The 24,852-nt window shown below is 39.9% G+C and overlaps 1 protein-coding gene across 5 annotated transcripts in view; it reads left to right on the forward strand.

Moving 5' to 3' along the window:
* The window catches only part of AP2B1 (adaptor related protein complex 2 subunit beta 1), a 135,315-nt gene that overhangs the window by 105,858 nt on the left and 4,605 nt on the right, over window positions 1-24,852 (forward strand). For all 5 annotated transcript variants that reach the window (XM_053569850.1, XM_053569854.1, XM_053569849.1 and 2 more), the window contains 3 exons: window positions 11,478-11,562; window positions 12,966-13,052; window positions 20,972-21,126. In XM_053569850.1, coding sequence (XP_053425825.1) covers window positions 11,478-11,562; window positions 12,966-13,052; window positions 20,972-21,126 — 327 coding nt within the window. The remainder of the gene's footprint in view (window positions 1-11,477; window positions 11,563-12,965; window positions 13,053-20,971; window positions 21,127-24,852) is intronic.

Genomic DNA, 24,852 nt, shown 5'->3' on the forward strand with positions numbered 1-24,852 from the left:
TTGCCCTGGGTGGTTTGTGAGGCCGTTGACATAGGTGTAGTCCTATCAGAGTTGTAAAAGTACTTGATGCTGTACCACCATACTCAGGCTTATACTGCCAATCTGGAAGAACTTAACATTAATAGTTTTTTAAGCAGAAATGCCAAAATCCTAACAGTGGTCTGCAAGACCTGATGTAATCTAACTGTGCCTTCCCGCTCCCTCCGTACCTCACCTGCTACTCCTCCCCTTCCCTGGAGCCACTAATCCTGGAATAGGTATGCTGCCTTGCCACCTCAGGGCCTTTAATTGACTGTTTCCCTTGTCTGGAGTGTGCCTTCCCCCATCTTCACAGCAGTGTGGCTTGCTTGCTTGCTTCCTTCCTTCCTTCAGGTTGATAGTTACCAGAGGCTGGAAAGGATGTGTGTTTGGGATGGGGAATGAATAGAGGTTGGTTAATGGGTGGGTGCAAACATGCACTTAGAGGGAATAATACATTCTAATGTTTGCTAGCCTAGTAGAGTGACTACAGTTAGCAACAATGTATTGTATGTTTCAAAATTGTTCAAAGAGTGAATTTGAAACATTCCCACCACCAAGAAATGATAGATGCTGGAGGTGATGGATACCCTATTACCCTGACTTGATCATTACACGTTCTATGCATGTATCAGAATATCACATGTATTCCATAAATATGTACAAATATTATGTATCAATACATTTTTAAAATAGTGCCTTTTTATAATAAGGCCTCCTCATTTCACTACATTATTCCCAATCCTCTTTACCCCTATTTTTCCTCATAGTACTTACTATAATACATTTTAAATAGTATTTAATTTACTTATTCATTATCACTTTTCTGCCCCCTCCCGCTAGAACACAAGCTCTAAAAGGGCAGCAGTTTTTGTCTGTTTTTTTAACCCACAGTGATACATATCCCATTGCCTGGAACGATGCCTGGCACACAGTAGTCTTTATTGCTGAACAAGTCTTTCTACTTTCATTTTACCAATGTCAGATTCATCTAGTTCTTGAACGGAACTCAGCAAGGCTGGGTCTTCGTTTTAGCAGAGTATCCATAAACACAACCACCGCGTGTTGTTTCTCAGTGGCCTTGCAGTCTAGCTTCTGACTCTGATTTAACACCCTTCCCAGTTCCAAGTTCTAAGGACTACTATCACAAATTTACAGTTTCTTGAGTAAGCAGAGCAAACATTAGAAGCTATTGCTTCCTGTACTCTGTTATCTATATTAGAAAAGGCAAGATAACAGAACATTAACGGGCCCTATTTCCAAGATTGGAGGTGACTAGGAAAGTAGAACATGTTACCATGCTGACGTTTGGGTAATATTTTTCTATTGCTAATACAGATCTCTGTGCTTCTTTAAAACAAATTGCTACCATGAAACTATTAAAACTATTATCCTAAGGGCCTAAGTCTATTTTGATTACTATTTTGAGTAAATTTGGAAGCTCAAGCTCAAAGTAAATGAGGAAGTTTAAGGATGCTCTATAAGTATCAAACCCCTTTTACTGTGCACCCAGAAAGAAGCCTGTCTTTTTCATAATCCTGATAGATGTAAAGTAGCAAGGAGGCAAACTTTAAAGGGAAAGGCAAAAAAGATTGTCTTTTGCCGAGGGATATTGTTTATGTCTCATTGCTCAATTATTTGCTTTAAGAAAATAATGTTTTCAAACCCAAAACAGTCTAACATTTTTTTTTTTAAACAAAGTCTCAAACTGTTGCCTTGGATAGAGTGCTGAGGCATCACAGCTCACAGCAACCTCAAACTCTTGGGCTTAAGCTATTCTCTTGCCTCAGTCTCCTAAGTAATTGGGACTACAGGCGCGCACCACAATGCCCAGCTATTTTTGTTGTTGTTGTTGCAGTTGTCATTGTTGTTTTAGCTGGCTGGGGCCAGGTTCGAACCCACCAGCCTTGGTGTATGTGGCCGGCACCCTACCCACTGCACTACAGGCGCTGCCCCAAACAGTCTAACTTTTGACTTTAAAAGGAAAAAAGAAAGTAATGGTCGAGCACCTCCCCAATTCTAGGTTTTTGAAGTTTATTGTGGTGGCAATGAGTGTGATTGTTCATAAATTAAGAGATAAAGAGTAAAAAGGTTGAGTGCCCTAAACTGATAATCACTGGAGATTGTGTTGGCACTTTGAAGGTGTAAAGTTAGCCTGACATCCCTCCCTGGGTCAGGTGGCCTTGGTGATGGCTACCCATGGGCTGATTTTTCTGCCCTCTACAGAGAGCAGAAAATTGTGACCTTGCTACCCTTTTTCCAAATGGCTTTGAGGGAGGGGGGAATTCTCTTTTAAAGCAATAATTGAGAACCTAATTTAAGTTGCAGAAGAGTTGCAGAATTTTATTCCAGTAATTCTAATGCTCCACTTTGGACTTCTCCCAGTGGACAGCCCTAAAGTTCATCATTCTGATTTACTTCTGCACAAATCAGGATTTTGACAGTTTAATCTAAAAGTCTTTTAAACCAATGTCTATCCATATACTTTGCAGTCTTCTCTTTAGTATTCTAGAGATTTAATCTGTGTGTGTTCTAATTCATGGTCTAAATTATTTGAGAGCTTTGGAGAGAACAGGTATGTCTTGTGCCAGAAAGGGGACTCTAAGAAAAGTCATAGTATTACAATTTCAGTATCTTTTGGTTTCTGTTCGCCTCCTTTCAAACCAAAATCTACTAGGAGAGATTGGTTCTTAAGACCTCATTGTCTTTTTAAAGCTCAATAATTATATGTACTACTAGAGAATTTATAATTTTAGAAATCATCTGGGGGTTCTGTTTAAAGCTTTACTTTCTGGTTCTGAGAGCCATTTAAATATGGAAACTTTAAATGCTGAAATACATGTTGCTGTCCTTAGGACATGAAATCACTGCTTTTATCAGAAGGATAAAACTTTATAAATGGTTTCACTGTCCACACGCTCTTAACAGTGAACAATGTCCTAAAACCTTCTCAGAATAAACAAGTGTGGCTTTTATCTAGGGTGAATAACAGGTTGGCACTTTTTGAGGGATGCTCAGCTATCATGTTATCCATCTGACCTATTAGATAGACTTAAGAAAGACTATAGAAAGAGGGTTCATGACTCCATACTGAATCTCAGAGCCAAAGCATTCTATGATAGACATACTCTTATCTGACAATGTAAATGTTACTTTTTTCATTATTATTATTGTTATTGCTCAATATTTCATTGCAGGAATTGTCTGATTTCTTTTCTGAATGTATTTCTCTTCTTTTGTTCTCTATGAGGTTTTAGTTAAACAAAAAAGTTTAACAAAACTTTTTTTAACTATAAACTTTTTTATAAAAAGTTTATTAGTCCTTATCTTAAACATTGTTATTGTTACTAAATTTTAAGCCTTTTTAATTTTGTGAAGGGAAAAAGTGGAAACCAAATAAACCCATGTACAAAAATCTGCTTGAAAGATTTATGTATTTGGCCACAAAATTATATAAATGTAAATAAACAGAAAAAAGAAAAGAGGGTTCTTGTTTGAATCCTAGCCTTGGGAGTGAACTAAAGATGCTATTCAGGTTAAACTTTAATTAGCACCATAAGGAAAGTAAATTGACATTTTCTGTGGTGGGTTTCAGTGAGTATTTCTGCTATGTTTTTACTATACTGAGATGTCCAATATCATAGGTAGACCTTTCTGTTTTGTCAGAGTACCTCTGGGAATTCCTAGATGATTTATTGATCAATAGAGTTTGAAATTAGTTTTAAACTTAAGGTAAGTATTTTTTGGCATTAACTAGGAATGCAGAGGTATAGGTCGATATAACTCTAGTAGTGAGCAGGAAAGGCCACTTCTGTTCTAGTCTCAGATGATATATCACACGGTTGGAGTCATGTCATTAAATACCTGTCACTCAGAGCCATTCCTCTAGAATCTGATGACTAGGTTGTGTGGTGCTTAAAACACATCTGAATCATCATTCCTCAGAGAACTGGAGTTGATTGACGTCACCGCCTGGTCCTAGCTTGGACCAGCCTGCAAATAATCTTTCCAAAAGCTAAATGGAGAGGAGGAATAAAGGGGAAATAAATATTCTTCAGAGACTTGGAAAGGTCACAAGTGACATCATGGAAGAGTAAATGATACAATCTCCAGCCTTACTACTTGGCTTGGTTTTTCTTACGGCTGTGCCTCCTGTGGTGAGAGGTGTGGTGTGAGGCCTCATTTGCCAGAGTTCAGACTGAGTTTTTCTTGGACCTTTTTATAGTACTTTTGAGTATACTGGAACAAGGTTAAAATATTAATTTAGTCTGTTCATCTCCAGCTGTGCTGCCTTAAAGAGGTTGCAGCTCCTGCAGCAGGCTTCCTGTACTCTGGAAAGAAACTAATTGGTGGTTACAGGCTGAAACTGACAGGCTGCTCTTTCCACAGCAGCCACTGAAAGTAACTTTTAAAAATCATTATTATTATTAAGGCTTTGTAGCCTGCTTTTGTGTTTTCAAAGTGCCTTATAATCTATTTGCTTTTCCTATTGATGTCTCTGAGTAGTAAGTTAATATTGTTATGGGCACATATTGCACGTGACATACCAGAGTAACAGGATTAGGTAATGTGCTTCTTGGTAGCATCTGTGATCTGCTCTGGACCATCCTCAAAGCAGCTGCTGAAGTGTGCATTCTGTTCCTTCAGTCACTGAACCCCCTTGGAGTTCATTGCTTGCTTTTAATTTGATGTGTGAGTACTGTGGCTTTATACATTTTTGACTGCACCTTACAGTAAGTTGTATTATATGTGGAGTGTGCACACGCAGTACGTACATAAAAGCGAACAGTTGTAGGAAACATTACTTACTTTTCATAAGATGTACTGTGTTGTGATATTTTCTATTCCTTTTTTTTCCAAGCTAGTTTTTCACTAACTCAGTCGATTTTAAGAACCACCAGTTGGTCATGACCCACCGAGATAGGGGTTCTTTAAGGTAAAGAAATACACATTGCACATTTGCATGTTATAACACGTGTGGATGCATTATGGAATTTATTGTGGAACTTCAAAGAGATGATGTCCTTATTGCAGGCTACTTCGTGTTGTACCCTATCCTGACTTTCCCCCACCACCTGCCCAGTGTGTGTCCACACTTTACTCTTCTGCTAAGGGAAGTACCATAGAAAAAGTTGAGAATTACTATCCTTTTGGAATCTGTTAGTTCCTATCTTGTTGAAACCCAAATGGGGTCAGAAACTTACTTTTCAATCATTATTCTTATTTAGCACCTACTCTGTGCAGCCACTAATCCAGAAACTGAGAATACTGTGGCAAACAGAAGACAAAAATCCCTTCCATTGTGGAATTTGTATTCCACCAAAGATGGGTTGTGTGCCATGGGGACATACCCCTGTGTGTATGTTTACTGGTACAAAAAGGTAAAATAGTATGTCAGATGGGGGGAGCAATGAAAAAATAAAACTGGGGATAGGGAGCCGTGGGGTTCAAGGTTGGGTGGTTCAACTTTATAAATGCATTAGTTATGGAAGACCTAACTGAGAAGATAGTGTTTGATTAAAGCAAAGACTTAAAAGAGGCAGGGAATGGATCATGTGAATTTCTGGAGGAAGAGCATTTGAGACAAGACAGCAAATGCAAAAGGCCCTGAAGTAGGAGCGTACCAAGTATATGCAAGGAACAATAGCAAGCTTCTTGGCTGGAGTAGGGCTAGCAAGGGAGAAAGTATTAGCACTTGACGTCAAAGAGGTAATAGGTTCACATTATAGGCAATTGTCACTTTGGTATTTATTCCAAGTGTGATGGGAAGTCATTGGAGATTTAGACAGGTAAATATTTATGAGCTGACCTACATTTTAAGATCACTGTGGCTATGTTGAGAATAGACTGGAAAAGCTAGGCGTTATAGAGGGGGAGGTGTGGAGGGATGGATGGGAGAGTGTTACAAGGCTTTGCAGAGTTCATTTACGGAGTTGGGAAAGGCTGCAGGAGGTTCTGTTTTGGGTTGAGAAGGGGAGATCAACAGTTTAATTTTGTGCATGTTCCCCATTGGATATCTATTAGTTATTCAAATGAAGATATTAAATAGGCAGTTGGATATATATGTGATCATTGATTTTGGGGGGTGGGGGCAGAGTCTCACTTTGTCACCCTTGGTAGAGTGCTATGATGTCACAGCTCACAGCAACCTCAAACTCTTGGGCTCAAGCGATTCTCTTGCCTCAGCCTCCTGAGTAGCTGGGACTAAAGGTGCCCACCACAACGCCTGTCTGTTTTTACAGACGAGGGTCTTGCTCTTGCTTGGGCTGGTCTTGAACCCATGAACTCAGGCAGTCCACCCACCTTAGCCTCCCAGAGTGCTAGGATTACAGGCGTGAGCCACTGCGCGCAGCCCGATCATTGATTTCTTATAGGCAAGCCGTGTGTGATGTTAAAGCTCTTGGAAAATAATTCTTCTTCATTTTGTGTGGATTTACATCTTCTATACAGTACCAGTTGGGATAGTAAATTTTAAAATAAGAAACAAGAAACTCCCCCTTCTTTTTTCTTTTCTCCTTCACTCAGGTAGCAATCAATATCATGTTTTTTTAAGGCTGATTCAGTTCTATTTAATAAGAGTTGTCAACATCAGAATCAGGATTGAACTGGTTTCATACTGTGTTTTTCCCTTGGTTCTCTTTAACACCCAAAGAATGGTTGTGGCATATCATTGGAGATCCTTGGAGAATCTAACATTCTTAAGGTTGTGATTCACTATCTATGTTTTCTTCCTTAACATGTAGATATTACATTATTTGAAAGCAAAAGAACCCACATGTGATGCCATCCCTCATCCCTGCCTCATTGAGAATCAGTGTGCCTAATGAGAGATGTTACTGATGTGACTATGTTACGCATATGAATGATGTAGAGGTAGAGTAGAAAAAGGTTGAGAAACTAGTGTTTTTTTGCTCAACATCTTTCCCTTAATTTCATGCAACAAGTATCTATTGAGTCAGGCAGTATGCCAGTAAAAATGAACAACAGCCGCTCTACTTAGGCATTCAAGGAGCTCAGTGTCTTACAGGTGTATGCATTGGGTGCTGTGGAAAAGGGGTAGAATTTCAAGCTTGAGCTAAACCTTAAGGTTAAATAGGTGTTTTCCATATAGTCAAAGCTTAAAGAGAAGCATATATTAAGCAGAAAGAACAACATGTGAAAAGGGCACAGAGCTGTGAGTTTCAGTGTTTGGAGAACAAGAAGTAATATTCTGATGTGGTTGAGTTATGGAAATGGTCTTGAGAGGTAGGCAGAAGTCAGATCCAAGAGATCTATATATTCTCGAAATGAATGCAGTTCTAGCCAAGAGTAAAAATTTGAGAGCTTCAAAATAAAGAATTTGAAAAGCTAATGAAAAAGATGAAATGCTTTCCCCACTAGCTGCCCTGTACAGTTGATCTATAAAGAAGTGATAATTTGCCAAGGCACAATAGCAAAAAGAACCATTAAGCTAACAATTTGTCAATAAGCATTTTAAAAAATCTCTTCTGATCTCTTTTTAGCATAATAGTATTACTGCATTTAAGCATGTGTAAAATTTCAGGAATAAGTCTAATGTGGTTGTTCATAATTATGAAAAGTTCTAAGTTAAAAGGTAAAACAGATGGTGAAAGAAGGTATTTTTTTTGCTGAACAAACACTTGTTATAGCATCTATTGGGAGATACTGTTTGCTGTGCTTTGCAAATATTAGATTATTATACTCATAACAACCCTATGAGTTTACTACTGTTGTATCTCTACTGTCAGAATTAGAATGTAAAATCAGGTGTTCATTGCTCTGAACAACTGTATCTGCTGCCTCTGGTATAGGTGGCCCAGCTTCACAGAGAATTATTATAGAGCAGAAGTCCCAGGATAGTCCTCAGAGTATCCCAAAACTGAAATTATATGTCAAAAAGTTGCGTGTGCATTCTCTAGCAGGAGAATTGATGCTTTTCATCTGTTTATCAAAAGAGTCTACAGGACAGAACAATTTAGCCTCACTGACCTAAAGGAGAGTTTTATGTCCTGTCCTTGTTTAAGGATCCTATTGGCATAGTAAGTTCCCCAGAAGAACAAAATGTTTACAAGTCCATTCAAACTTCTTAGACAACATTTTTCTAAATTAATTGCTTATCTGGATAATCTTTCTGGGAACTTTTCTCCAAATAACTCATGCCAGATCCCAGATGTAAAGATTGTAATTTTTTTTTAAGTACAAAAGGTTTTTATTGGCAAGGGAGGGATGCTGCGGAGCAGCACCAAGGGGTGGGGGGAGAAGGGGAGGGAGAGAGAGAAAGGAGGAGAGAGAGTGATTATAATTCTTTTATATTGGGGTGGGGAGGCACTGGAGTGAGTCTGTTTTGAATTCCTGGGCACGAGGGATCCTTCTGCCTTAGCCTCCTGAATAGTTGGGACTACAGGTGCACATCGCCACACCAGGCTAACTTTTTTTTTTTTTTTTTTTTTTTTGTAGAGATGTCCACGCTATTCTTAAACTTCTGACCTCAAGTGATCCTCAGCCTCCCAAAGTTCTTGGATTACAAGCATAAGCCACCACTCTCAGCCCTGATATAAGTCTGGTTAAGAACTACTAATATTGGCGGACTGCATTGGCTTACACCTGTAATCCTAGCACTCTGGAAGGCTAAGGCGGGAGGATCACTTGAGATCTGGAGTTTGAGACCAACCTAAGCAAAGGAAGACCCCATCCCTACTAAAAATGGAAAAACTAGCCAGGCATTGTGGTGCATGCCTGTAGTCCCTAGCCACTCAGGAGGCTGAGGTAGGAGGACTGCTTGAGCCCAGGATTTTGAGGTTGCTGTGAGCTAGGCTGAGGCTGTAGCACTCTAGCCTGGGTGACAAAGCAACAGTCTGTCTCAAAAAAGCTACATACTAATATTATCTTCTGCAGGACAAGGATTCTATTTTTCTGTATCCTTATATCTCAAATGTTTGAGATGTAATAAAAATTAATAAATGTTTGAATGAGTGGCACCTTGTGGGATATGACTGCTTTATATTCAAAGATGATGGCAGGGACCCTGACCTAGTGGCTCAAACTTGGAATCCCTGCACTTTTGGAGGCCACAGTAAGAGGACTGTTTGAGGCCAAGAGTCAAGACCAACCCTGGCAATATAGTGAGACCCCTGTCTCTATAAAAGTTTTTTTATTTTTTATTTTCTTAATTAGCTGAGCATGGTGGCACATGCCTGTGAATCCCAGCTACTTGGAAGCTGAGGCAGGGGGATTTCTTGGGCCCAGGAATTCAGTGCTATAGTGAGCTGTGATTACACCACTGTACTCCTGCCTGGGCGACAGAGTGGGACCCTGTTTCTTAGAAACAAACAAAAAAACAAAATGATAGTAATAATAATCACTCATATTTCACATTGTGAGACCTTTATGTGACCCATTACTAGCTTACCCCGTCTCACCAGTTTTCACTCCTAAATGTCCTTACCACGCCTGGCACTGTCTCCAGTATCTTCTTGGTACCCTTTTGTGAAATAAAATTCTCTTTTCTCTGTAATTCATCTACCAAGTACCAGATGAATTAGAAAATACCTCTTTCGGGCAGCGCCTGTGGCTCAAGGAGTAGGGCGCCGGCCCCATATACTGGAGGTGGTGGGTTCAAACCTGGCCCTGGCCAAAAAAAAAAAAACCTGCAAAAATAAGAAAATACCTCTTTCCCAGAAGCCCATAGGTGGCACAAATCTTTGAAAGTAGTGCTCTGGTACATCTTAATATCTTAAGTCCCTTCTTTTCTGGAATTAGTTATACTCCTTAAATTCACCAGAGTCAAGCTTTTTGAGAATCCTGCTATCACAGTATTTTGGGCATCAGGATATGTGGTATAGGTTAGAAACTCCTAGGCTTCATTATTTGGCAGGTTAAAAGCAAGGAAAATAATTGCATGGATTCTCCTGGGAGAGAGAGCAGAAAGACTGTCAGGTAGACATAACCAAATAATTGCAGAGTAGAAAAATAAAGATACTGTTTAAGATCAGGAAGATAAGCTGATAATAAATGTAAAAGAAGTACTTTGGAAAGAGGATGTTTGGACTCATAGCCAAAGTTTTGATGAAGAAACAAGTAGGCTACTGAAATGTGGACATTTGCCATTAAAGTCCAGGAAGGGGAATAGTAGTTCCCGACAAGCACTTTTTTCCTTTATCTTTTTAGAGCAGAATGAGAAAGAAATAGGTATGGTTACTGTTCACGGTCCTTTCCCAGAGAAATGTTTTCCTGCAGTGCCAAGAGCATAGATAGGAAAGTCACTAGTGACAGAAACCAGTGGGAGGTGATGGTTTAGAGCAATTCTCCTCCCACTCTCTCTCCTTACAGTATATGGGTCTTGTAATCTGCTGCAGTGGAGTCTGCCTGTTCCTGAATGTATACACCGGTGATGCCCTGAATGAAAGTATATCGTAGCTTTTTTATTTTATTATTTTTTTTTTTTGTAGAGACAGAGTCTCACTTTATGGCCCTCGGTAGAGTGCCATGGCCTCACACAGCTCACAGCAACCTCCAACTCCTGGGCTTAAGCGATTCTCTTGCCTCAGCCTCCCGAGTAGCTGGGACTACAGGCGCCCGCCACAACGCCCGGCTATTTTTTGGTTGCAGTTTGGCCGGGGCCGGGTTTGAACCCGCCACCCTCGGTATATGGGGCCGGCGTCCTACCGACTGAGCCACAGGCACCGCCCTATCGTAGCTTTTTTAAAAACAGCATGCCCTGAATTAAGCAGACCATGGTGGAATCATAATGTAGATGTTGTATTATGAGAGGAAAACTCATTTCTTTGCCTGCTTAAAGAGGTTTTTCCTTTCTTATAGCCATCAAGTTTACCAGTGTTTGACCCAACAAGCTTTTTCCAACTATAGGATCTACGAAATAAGGTTTCGTAAATAAACAACTTTAAAACTGATACCTTTAAAAACAAAAAAGAAAGGAGGCAATCTGGCAATTGTTATTGAGGAAGAAAATAAAAACTAAGGTTTAGACTCAGACAAGTTTAAATCCTCGTTCTTCTGTGTTTTAGTTACATGACTCTGGATTTTACTTAGTCTCTCTGAACCTCAGTTTCCTTATCTGTAAAAAAAAAAAAAAAGAGAAGAATGATAACGACTTTGCCTGAGAGAGTTATAATAAGAATTAGAAATAATATCATTAGTGGATACTTAGTGGTAGCAGCTACTAATTAATCATAAAAACAAAAAATAACTGAAAAGATAATTCTGGGCATAGAAGTGGCCTTGAAGACAGACCTCCTGGAGAGTGGTAGAATTGTATTTTGTTACATTTGAATGGCAGTGGTATAAGGAAGGGTATGTTTTGCAGTGTAGGATTTGGGGTGGCCTGCGCTGACTGAAAGGGGGAGGAAATAAGGAGGTCTCTTTCTAAACACAAGACTGTTCTAATCCTCCTTTCTGGCTTCCCATGATGTCCTCATTTTCCCTTATTGCTTTCCTGGCAGGTGGCTGTGAAAAACAATATTGATGTCTTCTACTTCAGCTGCCTCATCCCACTCAATGTGCTTTTTGTAGAAGATGGCAAAATGGGTGAGTACATCCCCTCCTGTCCTGCTGCCCAACATACCTTTGCCCTTCCTCTGAATGTCAGAGCATAACCCCAGAAGTACAAGTTATTTTGAGGTTTAAAAAAAATGGGATAAGGCAAAGGAAAAGAAACCATTTTGTCAAACAGGCACTTGCACTTGAATGTTTATCACAGCACATTTCATAGTTGCAACGGTATGGCATCAACCTAAGTGCCTATCCATACATGAGTGGATAAAGAAAATGTGGTGTGTATATATATGCCATGGAGTATGACTCAGCCATAAAAGGAATGAAATAATGTCATTTTGCAACAACTTAGAACTAGAGACCATTATCCTAAGGGAAGTATCTCAAGAATGGAAAAATAAACACCATATGTTCTTGCTAATAAGTAGGGGCTAAATGATGGGTGTACATGGGTACAAAAAAGACATAAAGGACATTGGAAACTAAGAAGTGGGAGGGTGAGGGGGTAAAGGATTAAACCTTAGTTATTGGGTACAGTGAACAGACCTGGTGGCAAGCACACTGAAAGCTCTGACTAAAGCATTATATCCCTGTAACAAAAACTTTTAAACCCCACCTCTTAGTATTTTGGGGAAAAAATGGAGAAAGGATCTCTAAAGCTCTTCATAATGCTCATTATTCATTTTTCTTTGTCATAATTATTCTTGCTCTGCCATCAACCTCTAAATCATAATGTCCATTCTCTGAATGTTCTTGTCACCCCAGGATATAGAGTAAGAGGTTTGGGGGCAGGTAGATGTGGATTTGAATCTAGCTGGGCCATTTATTCTGTGTGGTACTGCTGGCAAGGTGCTTTTTGAGTTTTAGTTTCCATATTCATAAAGTATAAATTATATAATGACTTAACGAGATAATACATGTAAATTTAGCCCTGTACTAAGTTCATACTGCTTCATGGTAAGAATTCAGGGATTTATAATCAGCCATGAGCACTCTCCATGTTGGCTATTGGGATTTCACTCTTCTCTTACAAGTAAGTGAAATCACTAATAAAATTGGCTTATAATGGTACATATTAAATTGTGTTTGCACTTAGTTGATTTGAATCTCACAATAGCTCTTTGGGTAGGCAGGACAGCTGTAATTATATATGAAGAAATTAAGGCTTAGAAAATTTATCCAGAGTCACCCAAATAGGAAAACGGAAGAGTCAAAATGAAACCCCAGATGTAAACTCTTCTATGGTATCGTAGTGCTGTTGGGATTAATTGACCTGGTGTAGACCACTTCCATATAGCTAAGAACTGGCTGCAGTCCCAGCCTGTTGCTAGCTGTGTTGCAAGAGCCAGCATGCCAAAGGAGAAATGGTCCAAAGCATCAGAAATCAGAACACTGACAGAGTGCTTATCTATCTTTCCCTCTGCTTCCCCATACAGAGCGCCAGGTCTTCCTTGCCACGTGGAAGGATATTCCCAATGAAAATGAACTTCAGTTTCAGATTAAGGAATGTCATTTAAATGCTGGTGAGTACTAACTCTATATCTCATTTTCATCTTAGCAAATTAAGTTAAATGTTTGAAATTTTTATCTTACCTCTTTTTTCCATATATATCATCTTTCTAGTGATTATGTGGTAGATACATTATTTTGCAAACCTCTGTTTAAAAACTTGGTATGTGTTTTGTTTGTTTTATTTTGAGATGGAGTCTCACTCTGTTGCCTCAGCCAGAGTGCAGTAATATTATCATAGTTCATTGCAACTTTAAATTCCTGGGCTCAAGTGACCCTCCTCCCTCAATCTCCCAAGTTGCTGGGACTGCAAATGTATACCACTACACCTGGCTAATTTTTTCTGCTTATAGTAGAGATGGGGCCTTGCTCCTCTCAGGCTGGTCTCAAACTTCCTGACTTCAAATAATCCTCTTGCTTCAACTTCCCAAAGCACTAGGGTTACAGGCCTGAGCCACCATGCATAGCTGAAAACTTTGTATGTTTTGATGTAGGATACTATGCTTTTTTTTTTTTTTTGAGACAGGGTCTCACTATGTCCACCCTGGGTAGTGTGTCGTGGCGTCACAGCTCACAGCAACCTCAAACACCTGGGCTTAAGTGATTCTCTTGCATCAGCCTCCCAAGTAGCTGGGACTACAGGCGCCCGCCTCAACACCCGGCTATTTGTTGTTGTAGTTGTCGTTGTTTAGCTGGCCCAGGCCAGTTTCGAACCCATCAGCCTCGGTGTATGTGACTGGCGCCGTAACCACTGTGCTATGGGAGCTGAGCTGGTATTATGTTACTTTAAAGTTAACAGATTTAAGAAACTAGAGTTGATGTATCTACTCAATTCTTCAGTAGTTGAAGATGTATTAGTCATGTACTTAAACATCCTGTATCTGGGCTGGGTGCAGGGACCCATAGCTATAATCCTAGCACTTAGGGAGACAAAGGAAGGAGGTCCACTTGAGGTGAGGATTTCAAGACCAGTCTGGGCAACTAACTAACAAGACTCCTTCTCTGGCCAGGCACAGTGGCTCACACCAGTATCCCTAGCACTCTGGGAGGCCAACGCAGGTAGATTGCTTGAGCTCACAGGTTTGAGACCAGATTGAGCAAAAGCAAAACCCCATCTTTAATAAAAATAGAAAAACTGAGGCAAGAGGCTCTCTTGAATTCAAGAGTTGGAGGTTGCTGTTAGCTATGATGCCATATCACTCTACCCAGAGTGAGAGCTTGAGACTCTGTCTCCAAAAAAAAAATGGGTCTTTCTCTACAAAAATCTTTTAAAAAAAATAACCAGGTATGGTGGCACATGTCAATAGTCGTAGCTGCTCCGGAGTTGGTGCAGGAGGATCACTTAAGCCCAGGAGTTCGAGACTGCAGTGATGATGAGGCAGGCCACTGTATTCTAGCCTGGACAACAGAGCAGACCTTGCTTCTTTTAAAAAAAAGAAAAAAGAAAAAATCCTAAATATCAAATAACTGAAATGGCACTTGAAGGATACATAGTCTCTTAAAAATTGAAAGGACCATTTCTTCTTTTAGATCAACCTTTGATATTGAAGGGAGGGTGTTTTTTTTTCTGAGATTCTTTATTTAGAATCCCATGTTTATAACTAAATAATGCCTCATAGTCGATTAAAGCCTAGTTGGTAACCTTTTTCTTTACTGCCCTGTGTCAGCTTTCATATGATGATCCTAACTTCTTTAATCACCATTAAAAAGCTCTAGACTCCTCTGTAGTTAATTTTATTACCGTAATAGAATATAAAAGTGATATCCCAAGAGGAAAAACAATAGCAGCTATTAGTCCCTAAGGCTTTGGTTTGCCTGAAGTGTATTCCTCAGGAGTGGAAGAAACCCATGCTATTCAGATTCCTACCTTGCTTGCTGCTCTCTCTCCTTCGTGAGTTTAAGTGAAGGTGAGCCGTGATGCCTGTATCCATTGGTGTTTCTCATGAGGGGCTTTTAGCACATAGCCATCCTCCCGTTGCAGTTGGGGTATTGCTTGGAGGAAGGGAGGTGATATGTTAGTACAGAAGGAAAAAACAAAACACTGCCTCCTCCTTTCAACTTTTTTTTTTTTTTTTTTTATTGTTGGGGATTCATTGAGGGTACAATAAGCCAGGTTACACTGATTCTCCTTTCAACTTTTTGTTTTTAATTTTAATTTTTAGGGCTCTATATTGTATTCATCTTCTGTGTTCAAACAAATCTCTTTATAGGGCTTTGAAATTCAGCAGGATAGTGATTAGCTTCTTTCTATGATACCTCTTTTAAATGTGATGACCCTAGAGGCCTTTTCTGAGGCATTCAGGAGGCTGAAATCTGGTTTGAACCCTCAGAAATTAAAGGCAGACAAACTATTATCTGTGCACATAGGAACTTCAGAGAGGCAGTTGCCTCTAATGTGACTGTCTATTGTCTCCTAAGCCACTGGAGAGGTGTTTGAGGGAGAATCTTCTGTAATTTCCATCATAATAAGTAGCTAGTTGATTCTCCTTATTTTGTGCCATATTCTGAAGTAGATGATAATGTCATCTGTCCCTGTCTTTGAGGCTCACTTGATAAGCACAAGAAGTTGGGCAGCTCTCCACAGCCAGGGGTCCTCAAACTTTTTAAAAAGGGGGCCAGTTCACTGTCCCTCAGACCGTTGGAGGACCGGACTATAGTTTAAAAAAAAAAAATTATGAACAAATTCCTATGCACACTGCACATATCTTATTTTGAAGTTAAAAAACAAAATGGGAACAAATACAATCACACTGCCTCATGTGGCCCGTGGGCCATAGTTTGAGGACCCCTGGAACTGTTCTTCAGGAAGCCTTCAGGTGGCTAGTTTAAGAACCGGAATAGAATCTTTTTTTTTTGTAGAGACAGAGTTTCACTTTATGGCCCTAGGTAGAGTGCCATGGCATCACATAGCTCACAGCAACCTCCAACTCTTTAGCCCAAGTGATTCTCTTGCCTCAGCCTCCCAAGTAGCTGGGACTACCGGTGCCCGCCACAACACCCGGCTATTTTTTTTGTTGCAGTTTGGCCGGGGCTGGGTTTGAACCCACCACCCTCGGTATATGGGGCCAGCACCTTACCAACTGAGCCACACGTGCCGCCCCTGGAATAGAATCTTGTTAAAGAAGCAGTCTCTGTACCCAGTGTGGAAGAGACCAGACTCCTGGTTATGGTCACCTTCATGGTAGTTGGTCCAGTGGCAACATTTAAATAATATGTTCCTGAGAACACTTGTTCCTCCAAAAAAAAAGAGGAGGGTTCTGTGGTCAATTACAGTTGAAATATATAACATATGATATATCTGTCTTAGAAGTCACCATTGCATATTAGCTCCCTAAAAGTTCTGAGAAGTCCTACGTAAAGGAATCCCATTTAATTCATTGTTAACGGAATTTATTTGACCATGGAATTTAAAATCAGAAAATGCTTTTGTTAATATCTGGTGGACCACTAATGTTTCTAGAAATAGATCTGGGAAACTCTAGCCCAGTGGTTCTCAACTTTCCTAATGCCACGACCCTTTAATACAGTTCCTCATGTTGTGGTGACCCCCCCAACCATAAAATTATTTTCATTGCTACTTCATAACTGTAATTTTGCTACTGTTATGAATCATAATGTAAATATCTGATATGCAGGATGTATTTTCATGTTACAAAGGGGTCACAACCCACAGGTTAAGAACTGCTGCTTTTAGCCTAAGGAGAACAAAAGATAGGCCAGAGTAATTGGAAAGCAGATTTGGTTTCAGAAGTGTCCAGTATGAAAGGGACATGCTTTTTCATAAAAGAAAATGGAAGTTTGGGTGACAGAGGACTTTAGTCTGACCTGCCAAAAGAAAAAAGAAAAAGATCTCTTAGCTTCAGGTTGGCGTTTTGAACCCTTATTGCACTTTGGCGTATGTTTACAGTCTTGCCAGAGGGACTGTGTCCTCTGAGGTAGTTTCTCAGAGCAAATTCAGTTTTCACTCTGCCATGGCCTCACGCCAATCCCTCCCTGTCTCAGGTGCTCCGAATACAAATGAATTCGATTTCCCGTAACAGACTGCTCTGTGGCTGCATAGCACATGAAACATAGGGAACAACATCCACTTCATTTTCTCCAGGAGCCCAAGGCCATCATTTTCCCACAGTAAATCACTGTTAATCTTTCAAGACCACTTCCTGCAACTAATCCTTTCCAGCTCTTCCTTGGCTCATCTCAAGGTCTGGAGTGCCCTGGCCTTTACATTTCCTTCCAGTCTTGAGAACTCTATTAACATGAGTGCTTTCACGTTTAGTGCCTTCTGATTTAACACCCTGGGTCTAGCTGAGAGCTAAAAATACCGTTCTTTCCAGCTGATCTGCCCCAATCATAGCACGAACACTTTAAATAGCTTCTGTGTGCTAGCATAGACATTTGACAGATGGAGCCAGCACTTGGAGGGCCTACAGTAAGTCACAGGCTTAAAGGACTAACCAGCCTACCATTGAGCAGTTACTTTTGCACTTTAATTAATCAGATTGTAGTTGAAAAGTATATGTGATAGGGTGCTTATAGTGCCACTAGTTGTCTTAAGTACTGGAAAATGTTACATCAGAAAGATACTAACAGACAGGACTCCAGGCTTTCTATCACTGATCATTTCTACAGGTGTCAAGAGATCTGTATGAGTCTGTTTGGTGTCTTAGCATTATAGCTGCATTTGGGGTTAGTATATATCTGTGACTACTATCATAAGTACATAAGAAGTAGTTGCATTTCCAATCATATCCAGAAAGGAATCTTTGTGCCTAGCAGTTCTATAAACGTATTAATTATTTATTTTATTCTGAAAAGCTCAAATACACGGTCTATTTTCACTGGTTAGATACTGTAGTGAAAGCTAAATATTTCTTCTGACCTGAGGACTAGGTAAGGGTGAGTTCTATTTCTTTGTTTTGTTGTGGCTCTCTCTGCCCTTTGAAACATTTTAAAAATGGAAACTCTTTCCCAACTAACACCTAGCTATAGTTTGGTTGCTCCAATGATAAAAAAGTGTTCTTTTCACCAATCACAGTGGTTTTAACTTACTAATGAATACCACAGCAGGGCTCCCAAATACGTATTCCCTCATTTTCACTCTCTAATGTGAGTGCCTTCCCCACCATTATTGCTGTCAAATGAGCAGTGACCTTAGCTAAAGTAGAACAATGAAGGGAGGAAGATCCTGTCCATACTTTCAAACAGTTCCGGCCCTGACTCAAAAGGCCAAATTTGTTGAAGGATACAAATAAACTAGAAGAAATCACATCTCGAAGCAAGTGTAACAGCATTCGGCTTTTTTTTTATCTCTCTGCTTTGTGGCAGTTCTCAGTGTCTTATGCATAAACTGCAACAATTAGCATTATATTCTTATTCTCAAAGTCACACAACTGCAGGATTCCATCATGTTTGCCAGTTCAGGTGTTTACAAAACACAAAACTATAACGTCAAGAATTCTAGTCTATCTGGAAAGCTGCCTTATGTCTGGCTTCCATTGTCATTTTTACAGTACACTTAGCAAAGTCTAGTTATTCTGTAATCTGTAAATCTTCAATCTCAGTCCTGATAACCTACACACTCGATCTTAGCCAAAAGGCTGAGAAGCGATCCGTCCTGATAACCTAAATGTATAAAAACTGATTCGCAACATGGTAATGTTATGAGCAGAACCAGGTTCCTGGCCAGAATGCTTCCAGATGTAATAAAGTTACATATATTCAACATGCTTATTCCTCCTGGCATTTGCCATGTTTTCTAGTTATGGAAGGAATGTGTGTGTATATGTATTAGGTTGTCATGTCTTACATAGTGGTGAAATAATCTCGAGAAGTCTGTGGGAATCTGGGCCTTGCTCTCTTTCTCTCTCTATATATATATGTATCAAGGTCCAAATTTTATTTTATATATACATACATATATATTTATTTATTTTAGATTGTGTTTGTGCCTGTGCAATAAGGTGGCTCTTCATCAAAGGCTTCCACTGTGTTTTGTATTCCTGGGAAATGGGCAAGAGCTTCGAAAGTTGAGAATGGCTTTTATAATTTAAAGCAAGCCCCTGTGTGGTAAAGGCAATCCTGTCAAAAAGCATTAGCCAAACTCTGGCTAGTGATGTTGCCTGGCAGTCAGTCAAAGCTGCAGGAGCCTTTCACCGTGGGACAGGGTTACAGCCAGACTGCCTGACTCCCCCACAAGGTGGTTAAAAAGCATATTGAGGTCATTCCTCTAGCAATCTAGCATGTAACTACCCGGAGATACATTGCTTAATACCTCAAACAGAGCCATTTCTTCAGTTTTAACTACTTGGCTTGGTGTTATTGAAAACTTTGGAAACAAAAAAAGGAAAATGAAGTAATAACTAAAGTTTCATGAAGGGAGCCTAATGTCTCCTCTCTGCGCTGTCACTGTGTTGAACGTGGGAGAAAGACATCAGGATGAGAACTACCTCTAAAAGCAGTCCACATCTAAGTAGATGGTGTTTAATGTCCATGGATTATGTAAATATTGGCATCTCCAACACTTCTCCGAGGCTTATTCAACAGATAATGATCCCAGGTACCTGTAGGAAACACAGAGAAAAAACGTCCATGATCCCTGTGCTCAAAGAGTTTACGATTTAGGAGGTAGAAAGACCACCCATCACGATAATCTTTTCCTAGAAAGCACAATAGAATATGATAGATTTTTATGTGGGGAGAATTTAGTTTTTGAAGTAGACATGAGTAATTTGAATTCTCTCATAAGAAATGAATATAAGAGTCAACAAAGAAGCAGCGAAGCTGTGTTTATCATCTCTATTCTTTAAGTTTTTTTCTCTCTGATGCTGCAACTTCTCACAAAGAAAGAAAAATTGATCTTTAATTCTGGAACATGTCTTTTTGATGTTGTATTCACAGAGAAGAACTGATGACACCAACCTGTTCTTTCCCTGAGTCGGTGACTACGAAGCCTTCCATTATGACCAGCAGCTGCAGCTGAGATTTTAGGGCCTAGCACAATCACCTCTGTACAACTTCAATTTTTTCTTAAAGTCTTGGTTGAGACAGTTTGTTTCATTATTACTTTGAAGACATGGTATTCCTAAAGGCTTCAGAAATCATTTGCCTGCTTTTATTAAGAAAAAAAAAACAAACCCTAAACATCTAGGTTAGTAAGCTTGACTTGCGGTTGACTTCTGCAACTCTGTGCCCTTTTCTGGTCCTGACAGTTGAGGCCCAAGTCGCTGTCAGTGAAGTAGCAATAACTTGGGAGGTATCCTGTGGATTTGCTCATCGGTCTGGGTATCCCCAATGATCTGGGACCAGCATTTCAAAAATGAATAACAACATGGCAGTCACTGTGGCACACTATTTCTGTCTTTGTCTTCTTCAGAGCCTTTTTATTCTAGTACTTACTGAGATTACTGGCTCCTGAGGCCCATCTATTTCACAGGCAACTCTTTGATTTTTTTTTTTTTTTTTTTTGAGACAGAGTTTCACTATGTCGCCCTCAGTAGAGTGCCGTCATAGCTCACAGCAACCTCAAACTCTTGGACTTAAGCGATTCTCTTGCTTCAGGCTTCCAAGTAGCTGGGACTACAGGTGCCTGCCACAGGCCCAGCTATTTTTTTGTTGTAGTTGTCATCATTGATTTTAGCTGGCTCAGGCCAGCCTCGGTATACATGGCCGGCGCCCGACCCCTTAGCTACAGGCACCGCCTTCACAGGTAACTCTTGCACTAACACATCATTGTACCTTAGTCCGTCCTGGAATGTGATAAGCACTTCCTTACCTTTTGCTGTTGTGTGGGAGAAGGGCTTTCTGAAATGTACACACGTGCATATGGCAGTGTTATCAGGGAACTTGAGCACATGTGGTTCATGAGGTTGCAAGAGAGCATACACTGGTTTGAGATTTTAACCAAAGTTGTTGGATTTTGAATCTGTATTTCTAGACACTGTTTCCAGCAAGTTGCAAAACAACAATGTTTATACTATTGCCAAGAGGAATGTGGAAGGGCAGGACATGCTATACCAATCCCTGAAGCTCACTAATGGCATTTGGATTTTGGCTGAACTACGTATCCAGCCAGGAAATCCCAATTATACGGTAAGGCCCTCTCAGAATGGGTGAAATGGATTAGAGGAGGAGGTAAGATCCCTTTCCTTTTTTCTTAGCACTCTGGAAAGACTGGTGGGAGGTGCTTCAGACCTGAAATACACAAAACAAGAAGTCCCCAGTTGTCTAAGTGGAAGTCCTCTCTGTAACATCTGCCCATCCCACAGTCATGGTGCCTCTGGCAGCAATGAGTGCTTCAAATCCATCCCTCCCCTGTACATACAAAAGCACTCACAAAACTTGGCAACTTCATCCTTGATGTCACTTATCTAGCATACCTGAACATGTGGTACTGTAACAAGCTGCTGAGAAGGATTGTTTACAAAGCTAATTTCAAGAAGACCTTTTTGACTTTGGGAGTTTGTGAACAAAGGGTATCATAAACATACGATCCCTTTTTAGCATCGTCGCCTGACTTGAATTCTTGTTGTGAAAGGTAAGGCAAAATGGAACACATATTTGGCAGCCTATAAGGGTACTTTAATTTGGAAAACTTTTTTCAATACAACACTGAACCGCATTAAAAATTTTGGCAAAGAAGCATGATTACCCTCAGTTTGCAGATAGGAAATCATGGCATGTTATAGGGCAGAAGCAGTTGCTTTGTCAAACAGCAAAGATTGAAATCCAAACATGAGGCTTTTTTTTTTTTTTTTTTGCAGTTTTTGGCTGGGGCTGGATTTGAACCTGCCACCTCCAGCATATGGGGCCAGCACCCTAGTCCTTTGAGCCTCAGGTGCCACCCAACACAAGGCATTTTTTGCTGGGAAAATGTGGTCACCTGATAGGATGCTGCTTATCATCTACATTTTGAAAAGTAAAAGGCCTTGGGGTGGGGTTTTTATAGGCCTTTTATTTCTGGGGAAGATGAGTAGTCAGTAGACTAAAGGACCCTTTTAGCCATTTAGCTGAAAAAAGCATGTGCCCCCATTCCTTAATTTGGACAGCTAAGTCTGTTTTCACTTGTATATATCAAGGGAATAGTACCACCCAGAACTAAGAAAATTCTTGGTAGTTTCCCCACTGGTTCACTTACCATGATACCTTGTATCATGTGTATGTGTGAGAGAGAGAGAGCTCCTGAGTCCTATCAAATTAAATTTTTGTCCAAGCATTTATGAAGCCTAGGAAACTTTAGGCTTCCCCCATAAAATGTTCACTCCTCCCTCCTATCTCTTCCAGCACCAATCTTTTTTTCTTTTAGAGGGAGAACCCCTGTGTGTTATTCTGGAGGGATAGGTTTTCACTATAAAATCAAGGTCTTGCAGAATAATTCTGTGGAACCAGTTATAGTGACATGTGTCTGTTAATCCCAGCTACTTGGGAGGCCGAGGCAGGAGAATTTGGTTGGGGCTAGGAATTTTAGACTAGCCTGGACAACACAGCAAAATTCTCATCTCAATTCTATTTTTTAAAAGGGATAAAAAAATGAATCATTCCATTTACTTCCCTAGAAATTTGCTAAAAGAGTGTACGTGTGTGTGTGTACGTTTGCATGAGTGTGTGTGCGCTTACCATCCATTATTCTGTTGTATGCATTCTTCCATGCCAGCTAGGTTAAAGAAGCATGATTAGCCACAGGTTGTAGATAAGGAAATTATGGCTAAAAATGACTAGTGCCTTGTTCAAAATCATGTAATTTATTAGTAGATGAGTTGTGTTAGAATTCAGGTATTTCTTGACACTTCTTATACAACTATTTATTTTGAGAAGGGTCTTTTAACATCACTATCCTAAATATAGCTTGTTAAATTTTTTAAGACATTTTATTTTGAAATAATTGAAGACTTACAAGTTACTAAAATGGAACACAGAGTTCCTATTTATCATTCACCCAGTTTCCTCCGTTGATAACATCTTCCAGAGGCCGGGTGTGGTGGCTCATGCCTGTAAATCTTAGCGCTCTGGGAGGCCAAGGTGGGTGAATTGCCTGAGCTTATGAGTTCGAGACCACACTGAGCAAGCGTGAGACCTCATTTCTAAAAATAGCTGATCGTTGTGGCAGGCACCTGTAGTCCCAGCTACTCAAGAGGCTGAGTTAAGAGAATCACTAGAGCCCAAGAATTTGAGGTTGTTGTGAGCTGTGATGCCACGGCAGTCTACCAAGGGTGATAAAGTAAGACTTTATCTGAAAGGGGGGGGGGGAATATATATATATATATATATATACACACAAACACACACGTATATAAAACATCTTCTACACCAATACTGTATTTTCAAACCTAGGAAGTAGATATTGGTACAATATAAGTAACTATAGGCCATATTCAGATTTCACCAGTTTTCACATTTTTTTTATTGGTTAGGGTGTAGTACTATGAAATCTTACCACATGCATTTTTTTTTTTTATAACCACTACTACAGTTTGGACACATTGTCACATCACCACACAAAAAATAAATCCCTCATATATCCTTTTATCCCTTTATAGTTAGACTCTCCCCAGCCCTGACCACAGGCAGCTGTTCTCAATTACTGTAATTATGGCATTTAGACTTTTATATAAATTAAATTCATATAACATGTAACCTTTCTAGATTGTTTTTGTGCTCATCATAATACCCTTGGGCGTCCTTCTAAGTTGTTACATGTATCCATAATTTGTTCTTTTCTATGACCAAGTAATAGTGCATGGTACACATGTACCATGATTCTTCATTCGCCCATTAAAGAAAATTTCCTCCCTATACTTAAAAAAAAATTATTTTAAGGCAATTGTAGATTCACATACAATTGTAAGAAATTGTACAGTGAACTCTTCCCATAAGTGTCTTGAAGTGATCTCTAAAAAAAATTATCTTTATTCACTTCACCCAGAAAACCCCACAACATCACATAAATCAAATCTTCATATTTACTTAAGGACACCAGTGGCCATCAAAGTTATACATATCCAAACGCCACCAAATATCTGAAAGATACCACTTTATAGAAGCAATATTTAGTATTGCTTTCAAACAATATTAAAGTGGTGGAGTTGGTGTGCCTAAGCCAAATAGTGGGTCTGGGCACAGGACCAGCGGCCCAAAAAGAGGTTTGAATTTTTTTTCCCCCCCCAATGAAGCTTGAAACCAGTCAAGTACCCTTTTTTCTTTAAAAAAAAAAAAAAGGGAAAAAATAGTCTAATGGTATATAGTCTATACAAGCTACAGCTAGTTTTTCATAAAAGAGGTTTGAATTTTTAGTGAACATGTTTTAAAGTGCAGAGAGCCAGGTCTAACTTAGGGTTGGTCATTGGGCACTTACGGGTAAACAAGATGTGCTACCATACAGAGTTCATAGTCAGATTACCCTGTACATGAACTCCCCTCCCACACTGAGATGATCCTTACTAAAAAAAGAATAAGTACTCCTAAACCAGAAGAGAGGGTTGCATAAAAGAAAAAAGATGTCATAGATGAAACTAAAGAAATAAGAATGTGTAACCTGGGAATGCAACATAAAATAAATGCAAATGAAAGTTAAATTTAAAAAAAGAAACAAGGGGCTGGGTGCCTGTGGCTCAAGCGGCTAAGACGCCAGCCACATACACCTGAGCTGGCAGGTTCAAATCCAGCCTGGGCCTGCCAAACAACAATGACGGCTGCAACCAAAAAATACCCAGGCGTTGTGGCGGGTGCCTGTAGTCCCAGCTACCTGGGAGGCAGAGGCAAGAGAATCGCTTGAGCCCAGGAGTTGGAGGTTGCTGTGAGCTGTGATGCCACAGTACTCTA

This window comes from Nycticebus coucang, chromosome 18, assembly GCF_027406575.1.
Source record: "Nycticebus coucang isolate mNycCou1 chromosome 18, mNycCou1.pri, whole genome shotgun sequence".
NCBI lineage: Eukaryota > Metazoa > Chordata > Mammalia > Primates > Lorisidae > Nycticebus > Nycticebus coucang.